The 11,627-nt window shown below is 39.4% G+C and overlaps 1 protein-coding gene across 3 annotated transcripts in view; it reads left to right on the forward strand.

Annotated features, from left to right (window-relative positions):
- The window catches only part of rab27b (RAB27B, member RAS oncogene family), a 52,976-nt gene extending 43,296 nt beyond the window's left edge, over positions 1–9,680 (forward strand). For 2 of the 3 annotated variants that reach the window (XM_070988580.1, XM_070988581.1), the window contains exons 3-6: positions 2,596–2,678; positions 4,418–4,521; positions 4,819–4,942; positions 6,899–9,680. In XM_070988580.1, coding sequence (XP_070844681.1) covers positions 2,596–2,678; positions 4,418–4,521; positions 4,819–4,942; positions 6,899–7,085 — 498 coding nt within the window. In that variant the 3' untranslated portion in view covers positions 7,086–9,680. The remainder of the gene's footprint in view (positions 1–2,595; positions 2,679–4,417; positions 4,522–4,818; positions 4,943–6,898) is intronic. The other variant, XR_011603404.1, reaches the window with a different exon arrangement.
- Positions 9,681–11,627: the final 1,947 nt, after the last annotated feature.

Genomic DNA, 11,627 nt, shown 5'->3' on the forward strand with positions numbered 1-11,627 from the left:
CCTCACCTTCTGTGTGTGTGTGTGTGTGTGTGTGTGTGTGTGTGTGTGTGTGTGTGTGTGTGTGTGTGTGTGTGTGTGTGTGTGTGTGTGAAGATCACACCCCATTTTCAAGAGTCAAGAGTCAAACAGAAGCAGACGCGTGTGAACACAGCTCAGTTCAGTGGTGTCAGTGGCTCCTCCTCGGGGTCTTTATGGAACACCAAGCTGAATGCTGAATGTGGATCAGTTTGTTTAGTGTTTGAGCCAGAAATTGTAGATAAAAGTCGAAAGACTCTCAACCAGGCTGTTTACTGGACAGTTTTGGTAAGTGAACATGGCGTTGATTTAAAACCTTTACTGGTAATGATTTAAGTATCTCAGCCCTCTCATTTAATTTCAGTGGAGCCAATTTGGTGACACAATGGGATGCCAATGCAGGGTGCTCTGGCAAAACACTGCAATCCATCAAGAAGTTGAATATCATCTGGCAGAGCACTATAACCTTATTTCTCAAATTCCTGTATCCCATAGTAATATGGGAGTGGAATAACGTGCAGTTGTGGCATTTGTGTCCTGAGCCTCAATAACGAACTGCACCTCTGGCCTCACTAAAGAGGACTGTCAGATGTACAGCTTAAACCAAATTGAACAAAAAATAAGTTCAAATGAACTGCTCTGAACATGATCGTGGTGAACGCAGCCTTAACAGAGTCACAGAAAGTGACAGGGTGTCTCATCTGGGAGCAGTCAGAGGTGAGAATGACGCTGGAGGCTTCCTGCAGAGACAGACACAACCAGCTGCAGCCCACGAGAGGTTATCATTACAGAGCCGGTCTCGCTGTCCACATTACCGTTAATGTCATGGACCTGCCGAGGTTTTCAGACTCAGAAAACAGCACTGTTAAAAATCACAAGGGGCTGCGTTGGTTGCTTCAGGTACCAGCGAGATGATGAAATATGATCCTGGAGGTTTGTGTCACTCACAGATCTGACAGTTGGAAGGCTTAGCAGATGCTAAAACACTGCAAAGCAGTTTATAATACTACGAAGGAAGGGTTTTACAACTGTGCAAATGTATCACACTAACAATCTTCTCTCTCCACAGTCGCCAGGGAAACAGCAGAATAACACCATACACCTTACAAAGTGATCTGTTAGGAATGTGTGAACGCCCGGGCAGTATGGCCAAAAATAAAATGCTGGGGTTTTTAAGCATTGCATATGCAGAGTCCTTCCAGCTCTTCATGCTTGTATTTTATTGTGTCGCCTAATGTCATGCATTGCTGTGAAAGTTGAGTGAGGTTCAACTTTTTTGATGGGAAACGCTGGATTTTCCCTGCATCTGCAACATGCTGTGTCAACACAGGAGTCATTGGGATGAAAATGCGGTTTAGTCATTTATTTGCATTTCAATATATTGATGGAATGCTGTCTACAGCGCAAAGGCAGGGACCATGTGAAAGACTATAGCTGCCCCTTAAAAGGGATCAAAAGCCTAGAACTGCAACAAATCCTGCCTGTATGGAGGTCATGGTGTTCAGTTTTTTTCTCCTTTCACCCCTTTATTAGTGCATGTTTATTGTATCTGATGGATAAAAACTAGCGCTGTCAAAAATATTGCGTTATAAACGCGTTAACGCAAATCAATTTTAACAGTGTAATTTTTAATCGCGAGATTAACGCTCTTTGTGACCCAGTGAACTTGTAGTTTTTTAGAAGCTGTGGCCACTGCTAGTAACGTAAGAAAAACTACAGGATCCGATTGTAAACTGGAAACAAAACAATAGACACACCCCACGCACGTGTTTGGTCTTGCCTGCTCGCTAGCTATAAAAGAGTAGGCTACCAGTTTGAGTGGATGCCAAGCGCGAAACGCAGAAATGGATGCAAACAAGATTCTGAATGGAAAGTTTAGTTTCAAAAAGTTGCCAGATGGGTTGACTGACAAGACCAAAGTTATCTGTGTGTATTGTCGGTGTGAACTGAATTATCAACGTAGCACATCCAGTCTGAAATACCATTTGATGGCCAAACACACGGCGAATGCGAATTTTCCGCCGCCTCCTTGTCAAAACCAGGCGACAATGGATGGCTTTTGACAGAGACATATGGATGCTATTATGTTCAAAGGAAACTTGATAAAGGAAAGTTTCAGCCATGGTTTAACTGCACTATAGCCTGAATCCTAGTTTACAATGATGTGCACTTTGTAACTTTATTTTGGATCACCCTGTTTTGAGGTTTGTTGAAGGGGCTTTTTTGTAACCAAGTAGTTATTTTTTTGTCATCTGTTTATTGACAGTGTTAAATTGTGTGAGATTTGATTCATTCAAATGTGAATGACCGTTCAAAGTGAGAATGTTAGTGTGAAATAAAACACTACACATAGTTGTTTTCAATAAAAAACATTTGCACAAAGCAAGCCTATCCACTTTTCCATGTTGATAACAGTATTAAAATGATAATTAATGGGACATTTAGAATAGATAAAAATGTGTGATTAATTTGCAATTAATCGCGAGTTAACTGACATTCATGAGATTAATCACGATTAAATATTTTAATCGATTGGCAGCACTAATAAAAACTAAGCTAGTTTTCTTTCTCTCTCCTCAGGTATACACAGCAACCAATGGGCAAACCACAGGGAAAACCTTCAAGGTTCACCTTCAGCTCTGGGACACAGCTGGACAGGAGAGGTGGGCTGCTCCTCACACTGGGACTGGCTCTTTTTTTTCTCATCACAATTATAGTTTTCTAATGTCCGCTGTTTGAAAAGCCTGCATACAAAGCTGGAGCGTGCTCAGCTGCAGATCCTCTAACGGCCAGTAGATGCTGCTCCAAGAAATCTGACTGACTGAATTGATATTAATGGGAAAACCCTGAGTCAGTAAGTTTTTACCCTCCTCAGTAGCTGACCTCTTTCAAATTGGGTCTCACTGGAAAGAAAATATTCAGACTTAAGAAGAATTTCTTGCTTGATTGACAGACATTCATGCATCTCTTTTCTCCATTCTGGCTTTAAAATATATTAAATTGTGGTTATACTGTAACCCATCTTGACTCGCTGGATTTTGCTTTAAACTTGCAGTGATGGCTAATCCCGTTTAGACAGAGATTATAACGAGTGAAAGCTCCTTGCTGACATCGAGCATGAGGGGGAAACAACAGATCAGTGCCTGTGATTGTTTATGTGTGTACTATATAAGCATATACATGTGCAGAGTCTATGTGTGTCCTTGTCAATCATGTCCGTGAGTGTGTGTGCGGCCTTTAATTGGAACTGGCCTCGATCTGTTGAATCTGTTTACAAAGGCCTGATGACTCATTGCTGGATGAGTCAGTGTCAGTTACATAATGTTAACTTCGTTTCTTCAGCTCGGTGTAACGGAACAAATTCAGATGTTTATAAACTGATCTTCACGATAATTTAATCGAGCACCTTGGCACTATTCCACCTGCATGATCGATTCATCAGAATGAATCTGTCGCTTTATCCCGTTTCTTTGCATGTTATATATTTGCTGATAAAGCTTCATAAAGCATGTTTACACAGGGTTATGCTCCTTGCTGGTCACACCCAGAAGCCCAACATGCCACAGAACATACAGATCAGCTGGAGAAGTCCCATCACTAGCTGTAGCTAAGCATCACAGCTATCATCTCTGGTTGGAAGATTGAATTTTACTTGCCATACAAAAAGCATGATAATCTTTTTTAATTGTGATTTGTGCATTTAAGTCTGCGTTAACAATTTTTATGGCTGTGGAAATAAGCTGTAAACACCATACCAACAGTTTTTGAGTTCATATGTTGAACTTGTTATACAAGCTCTATTATATTTGCCCATCAACCAAATATTGAGTAATTTATCATCAGTGAGTTGTGTTCTTGTCAACCTGATGAATGTAAGACAATATGCGCTCTCCTTTAGCTCAGTTTTGGTCTCCACCAACTTCTGAGTAAACATATCCAGCTCTTAAGATGCTAAATGCTTTTTGTTTGTCACTTTTCAGAGATGCAGGGGACATTTTTTGAGGAGAAGCTACATCACACAAAATTATTATTCAAAGCAAAGTATTTTTATATGTCACAAAAACATGTCTGGAGGGAATGTTTAAACAAAAATAGTCAATCATACTGGCAATAGTATTCTCACACCCTTGTATATGATTTATATATGCAGTAGATGGTTTTATTCTGTATAGTTTTTTATTGTCTTTTTTTTCTATGTCTGTCTTTTACTCCTTGCTGTCTGTAACAATGTAATTTCCTCCACGTGGGATTAATAAAGTTTTATCTTTTCTTGTACATGCCACAAACGTACCACTAAGACAAACGTTAGAGGAATGACATGAGCTACTGCCCCCTCAGCCTGTCATGGAAGTAATGAACTGCTTTCATATTTTGAGAGAAATTGTTCTCCTGTACGTTTCAGGTTCCGCAGCCTGACAACGGCGTTCTTCAGGGATGCCATGGGGTTCCTGCTGATGTTTGATCTCACCAGCCAGCAGAGCTTCCTCAACGTCAGAAATTGGATGAGTATGTCAACGTCTCACTGTCTTTATGTGTTTAGAAATCTGCATTGTTTTAGCTTGGGGTCTGCGTCTGATTTTGCTATCAAAACATTACAGAGCCACTAGTGGTCAAAAACTCTACAGGGGACATCAGAATCTTCATTATATTCTCACATAAATTAAGGTCTTATGAAGGAAACATAAAATGAAACAGCAGTAAGTGAAACTATTTAATATGTTACTATGTGAAAAAACAGTTTTTCTGTGTTACACTTGTACATCTTATCTGTTTTCTGTTGTTGTTTGTTTGCATCATTTCCAGGCCAGCTACAGGCCAATGCCTACTGTGAGAATCCAGATATTGTGTTGGTCGGAAACAAGGCGGACCTGGCCGACCAGCGGGAGGTTCAGGAGAAACAGGCCAAGGAGCTGGCTGATAAATACGGGTGGGTTTGGATTTCATGTACTGTATTTGGTGTGTGTATTTGATTTGGAGTAAGGATGACTGGAATATTAAGAATATTGGAGGGAGTGAGCATAACGTTCCTCAACTTTGTATACAACTTTATATGTGTGCAAAATAAAACCAGTTCATCAGGGAGCTTAGATTTTCACTTTCACTCAAGACTGTGTTCGCCCAGGATTGGCCTCTCCATATCACCTGTGGTATTTAGAATTAAACATCAAAATTTACTCATGACCTCTCAGGCTCTATGTGGTCTACCCATATCCAATGCATATAGCAATTTAAAATCTTTCAGGTCAGGTACCCAATGTCTGTTGGATGTTCTGCTTGGCTTAAAATGAAGAGAGACTAATGATTAACTCAAATTTTACTCTTCAATTAGATTAGACACTCTCAATTAATTTATCCTATGTTTCCTCACACGTGGTTATTGCATAATACCGTATGTTTGCCGGCTCCTTGTTCTTGTAAAACATCCCACGCTGGCAAACGAGGACAAACTTTGCATCATCTGCTGACGAGGCTATGCTAGTGCCATTGTCAACAATGCTAGTGCCATTGTTAAAAATGGTTAACAAGCCTGGTGCTAAAGCTATCTGGAGTGCCTGTGACATTTATAGTAGCGTTAGCAGAGATGAGCTGTTGTGACTGATGGACAGGTCTCTCTAGTGGAGGTGGAACAGTTAACACAAATCTTTCTAACATAGTTAGCGGCGCTGCATTAACCGTGGGTGACCAGAGGCTAAGCTAGGAGGCTAAGCTTGAAGTTAAGCTAACAGGGGAGCAATAAAGGCCTGTTACTATTATTATTGTTGTTGTTGTTATTATTATTTATTATATCACACAGCACAGGGCTAATTGTAAGATAAGCAGTGAGAGAAAACACATTACACTGTACACACAGAACATGGCTCATGCAGCACTGACAGCTCACAATTACTCAACAAATTACTTCCTGTTAGACATGTTCAGTCGTTTCCTGGTGTTCTTCCAGCCAACCAAGACATTGGTCTGATGTTGCCTGGCAACAGAATTGTGTTCCAGGAAGTAATAAACTCTGTCTTAAACTCTTACACACATTTGAATTGACAGATTCAGTCTCATTTCCACATTCATAGTACTGCACATGTCAAACAGAGGAGGTCAAATATTGATTCATTATTTATGGTGTTTTAAACAGTGATTTAAAAGAAAAAAGAATCCTTCTAGAGCTTTTACCACCAATTGTTATTATCAGTAGTTTAATTTATTAATCAATTGGTTGTTCAGTCTGTTCCTAATCTGTTCCTGTTCATGTCTAGTTTTCTAACTGGTTACTCTGCTAATTGTTTTAGGTCTAAGTGGTAGCATTGTAAAGGATCCTGTGGTAGTTTTGCTAGTTGTAGCACATGAACAACAAACCTTGGACTGAATTCATTATTGCTGATCATTTTCCAAACCATCCATCAGATTACTGACTGTTTTCCTGACTCCTCAGCAGCTGACTCACAAAGAGTTCATTATCAAAGTCATGTTAACATCATGTGTTGTTATCTCACTGACAAGTTTCGAGATTTCAATGTCACTAACAGCAAACTTTGTAATAGAAGAATTAAAAAAAATATCTTAAGTATTCAGTTAACAGTAAGAGCAAATATTGATGTGGAAATCATCACGTGCAGATGTATTGCTAAAATGATTAATGGGTAATTAAGCAAAGGATCGGCATGGGGAAACTGGAGCAATGTTAAGATGCTCATAGTGAAAGATAAGACAACTAAACTGGCATCAGGCAAGTTCTTTGTTTTAATTCATCATTATGAAGTAATGTAATCTATTATCTGAAATTAATCTGATAACGATTGGATGTTTTAGAAAATGATCATGACATACTGGGCTGAAACCTTCTACTGTTGTGGAGCTCTCAAACAGATATTTCTGTCCTTGCTCCTCATAGAATCCCATACTTTGAGACGAGTGCAGCAACGGGAGCGGAGGTGGACAAGGCGGTGATAACGCTGTTGGATCTGGTCATGAAGAGGATGGAGCAGTGCGTCGACAAGCCGCCCGCCGAGCCAGCCAATGGAAACGGGGCCACAAAACTCGATGATGGGCAGACCAGTGAGAAAAAATGTGCATGCTAGACGAAGAGGCGATTCAGGAAACTACCAGTCAGCGCTCCTCTGTCGTCTGTCCTTCTTTGTACCCACCACGCTCCCTCCTTGTTTTGCATGCTTGTTCATCTTGTCCTATTCACTCCTCTCTTTAAAGCTAACCTGAATCATCTTCTGCTCTTCTTTTCCCTCCCCCTCTTTTATTTTTCCTTCTCCTTTCCCAACTGTCTGCCAGTCTGGCAATGAAACAACCATGCCCCCCTCTAGTGGATCTTGAAGTTAATACAATCTCTGCCTGTCTGCCTTTAATGCGGTCCAGGAGGAAATTAAAACAGGAGGGGACAGTTTCATCACTGTCAGATACATAATGTGCCTCAGTTAAAACATGCAGCCTGGGAACTAAGCTCTGCACGCTCCCAATTTATGTTTTTAATGATTTAAATGGATCTGAACAGGCAAACAGAGATTTAAAAATTTGTCTCTTTAAAAGCCTGCTCTGATCACTTCATAACAGATCTTGCTTCCTGTTGATGCTGTTATCCAGTGAGAACCTAATCTGGGCCATAAAGAGTTGAACATCAGTCTGTGTAAATGAGTCATGGTCCACTCCTGAAACCTTTTCCTCCAGAGCAACCAGGCCGAGCAGCTGTGTGAGCAACGTGTTTTTATGTAAATTTTCCTCCCTGTTTCACACTGCACATTTCCCAGTGCTGTACCCATATTATCCACACAGTCATTTTTCAGTGTTTCAAGGTGTTCGCTAAAATTGTATTTTGTATAATTGGCTATGGTGTCATGTTGGAAGCCTGTGACACCTGAGTGAGTGGCTGCCCACAGCAACATCCGACCTGTCTGCCAACTGTGATGTCCGCTCTGATTCAGATTGATCAGTGATTGTTTTCCTGTGAGGCTAAAGTCAGCCTGCTAGCTTCCATTGCTAACTTTAGAATACAGCATGTAATCTGAATCCACGATGAGCTATGTCGATTACTATTAGGCCTGTATTAAATTATGTTTTAGTAAGTAAATAAAGATAAATTATTTGGCTGCCAGCAGTTGGCTGATTGCAGATTTGCAGACCTTCATAATACAGGACAGATATGGGTATAGCATGACACGTGAAAAAAAGCCTCCATTGTATATCATGAATCAAGTGTCCTGGACCAGGATAAACGTATGTTTCCAAACTGATATGTATACTGCCTTGGCTTGTAAAGCGTTATTCCACTGTGGCGCAACAGACTTTCATCTCTGAGAGTTTGAGAGAAGTCAGCTAAAGATCAGCTGCTCTGTGGATGCAGTGTAAGAGAAAATGAAATCATTGTAAGATAATGGCTGTTTTAGAGACATAACATGACATGTACTGTAAATCAGTATGTATGCATTGTTAAAGAAAAGTTCAATTAATTTATCAGAGGAGAGGAAAAGTGTATCTCCTGAGCATCATCATGAAAAAAGAGCTTTATGAGGATGGAGAAAAGGCCCAATGTCAGTCGGGAGACGTCGGCTTTTCAGAGCAGCTGATGTTAGATGTTGATCTCTCGCGTCTTTATAGTCAGACAAAGTGAAATATCGCTTTAAGGCCCCATACACGACCAATGTTGAATATAAAGTGACCAATTATTTATATTAAAAGAAATGTAAAACATAGATTTTTATTTGTGTCATCATAATTTTGTTATATTCTTTGGATCTCATGCTCCCATTTCCCTTTCTTTTTTTTTACATCCGTTATTACTGTAGTGCTCTTAAGCTCAATTGTCAAATTAACCTGAAAATTGCAATTTATCAATAAAATGTGTCTCTAACATGAACAAAATACACTATTCTAAACTCTTGTAGAGTAGACTAGAACTTGACTTTTTGGATACTGTGGACCAACTTTTTACTTTCTCAAAACTTTTTGTTGCTTAACACTATATTGTTTTTTTAATGCATACTAGACCATTTAACAGTTGCTGTGCAGAAAACCTAATCACATGATTACAGTTTAAAAGGCTGCATGTTTTGCACCAAGACACCATGCTTGAGCACAGCAAAAACCATCTTCAGAAGCATTTTAGAATTTAATTTACCATCAAAAATGATCTTAGAGCCCAAGATAATCTCTTCTGTTTCAAGTGCAACTCAACCGTTTTCTTAATATCAAGCAACACCTTGATCTGCCTTATTTCATGAAAAATGTTGAGCTCAGTTGAGGTGCACCAGAAACAAGGGGAATTATCATTTTGCTTGCCACCTGCTGGCAGCTTATTTTGTCCATCAGTGAGCTGAGGGAAGGGTTTACCAGACTCGCAGCTGCATAATATTAGGATAGCAGCAGGTTGGTTTTCAAAGTGTACTGAATCCATTGGCTGCTAAATGGGTACAGTGATATTCAGTATACTGTATGTGGGGCTTGTTAATGGCAAAAGTCTGCTTTGATCATTTTAAAGGCTTTAAAAATGTGATATTTTTTCAGTAATATTTTCAGTATTGTTCTCTCTCGACCTTGTCTGAAAGCACCATAGAGCTTTGGCTTCACCTCCTTTTCACCTACATTTAATCAGCCAGTGTGCCACATAAAAAAAAAGAAACAACACAAACCCAAACCTCATTCTGCTGTTCACTCAGAGAAAAACTGCCTGCACGCTTCCAAAAATGTGTTTTTATTTTCTTTTTTGCCAAGCAGAGTTGTCTGCCAACAGCTAATCTCAGTCCATATTAAACACTGATTGCTGTTAATTTGCTAATTACATAAGGAGATGGCTCACGTGAGGAGACGAACATAAGGAGATGGCTCACACTGTCACGTTCTACTTAGCAGCATTATTGGGATAATGTTCCCAGGAAATACTGTATCTCTGGGTTTGGTTGCATTGTTTCAGCTCATCACACTTAGCTTTTATTTTGATCTAAAGTGATTTAATCATAATGTACAAGTTACATATTTGTAAATACTTACATCAGCAGCATGGTGAAATCCTCTTAGCATAGGTTTTATTTTTGTTTTATTTGCTCAAACATTGACATGTTAACCCCTTATAAAGTTATTACGGCTAAGGTGTTAGCAAACAGCTGCAGACAGAGTAATATTTTCTTTTTATTGGTACAGAGTTTGATCACCTGATCAATTAAATTCCAATATTTACTCTCCTGTTTGCTCTGTTTTGGTCTCCACCAACTCCTGAGAAGATATGTGGCTGGTGGCTAACTGTCTGCTGTTGGTGCTGGACAGGTTTATGAAAACAGCTGCTGCTGGGAAGAGGGTTGATGAAACTGAACTGTATGCTCAATATGCCGTAAACCAAAACAGTGAGCTGAAAGAGGCTAAAAAGCTCTGTATCGTGCTGCGTAACTCTGTAGGTTCATTATGAGTTTCACCTTTCACATTACGCAGTCCATTATTACTGTAAGAATATTGTTCATTACAGCCACAAATCAGGCATCTAACTTCTTCAAACGTTTCCATGTTTTTGGTAAAAGTTTTCTCTGCCAGTTAAATTGTGACAAAAAAAATGGCTGGCTGTCCATAAATATAATACAGCCATATTTACAAATTGTGGTTTAATTGCAGAATAAAAAAAAAAGTATTGCTTTAATTTTTTCCCCTTTATTTTACTAAATGAAAATGAATCAGCTCAGATCAAATAAAACACAGGGAGAAAATTCACTCAAATAAAAAGTGTCATCATGTTAAAGGTGGCGTTTGAGACTCGGTCCAGACTTCCAGTGCGCCTCACCTCGATGGACAACCATTTTCCTGAACATCTTGAACCCAATGCCTTTTAATTGTGACAATCCTCTGAAGCAGTTTATGTTGCTCATTATATTTCCTCAAATTTGTTTGAAATTCCAAGAAAACATTTGTCCTCCGATGCCTTTTCTGCTTAACTTCAGTATTCAGTTGTGCCACAGGTGTATCTGACTTCTGCTGACGTCACGTTTCTGTTCCCTGTATTGAATCTGGTTTTCTCTTTCAAAAGTCTTACACTGTTTTTTGGTAGTTTTTGAATTCACTATGAAAGTTTACACTGTTTGAAGAGTCATGTTGTGCCTGTTATGAACTCTTCTGTCTGATCCTCTGTAAAGTTTGTGAGCTACTAAATATTTTAATGCATTATTGATTCTAGATTACAAGCAGAAGAAACCAGGAGTCATCATGTTGTTTTTGTGCCCGATATATCAAAACAACTAATCAATCTAAGTACCTCTCAGAGCTTTTATTTTTGGAATTCCTCTGTGTGAATCCTCTCTGATGCCTGCGGTTTGGACACGTCTCTTCAGTTTTCACTGCGTGTATCGATGCCTGTGTGTTTGTTGCACCGTCAGCATGTTTGACACAATGAGAATGAACTGACCTGTGATGCGTTTAATGTTTCTGATGTCAGAGCTGCAAATAAATGTTTGTTTTATTCTGTGAGGGTTTTTTTTATTTTTTTCCGGAAGAGTTTGCTTTGGTTTTGGTTTGATGCAGATATTAATCGCCGAGTTGTCATGAGAAAAGTTACGAAATTTTAAAAGCATCTCTTTGATTATCAAAACTCTCTCGGAGTCTGATAGCAGTGACAGCGTGGCGTTTCTTCATTAGGC

Source organism: Chaetodon trifascialis, chromosome 20, assembly GCF_039877785.1.
Source record: "Chaetodon trifascialis isolate fChaTrf1 chromosome 20, fChaTrf1.hap1, whole genome shotgun sequence".
Taxonomy (NCBI): domain Eukaryota; kingdom Metazoa; phylum Chordata; class Actinopteri; order Chaetodontiformes; family Chaetodontidae; genus Chaetodon; species Chaetodon trifascialis.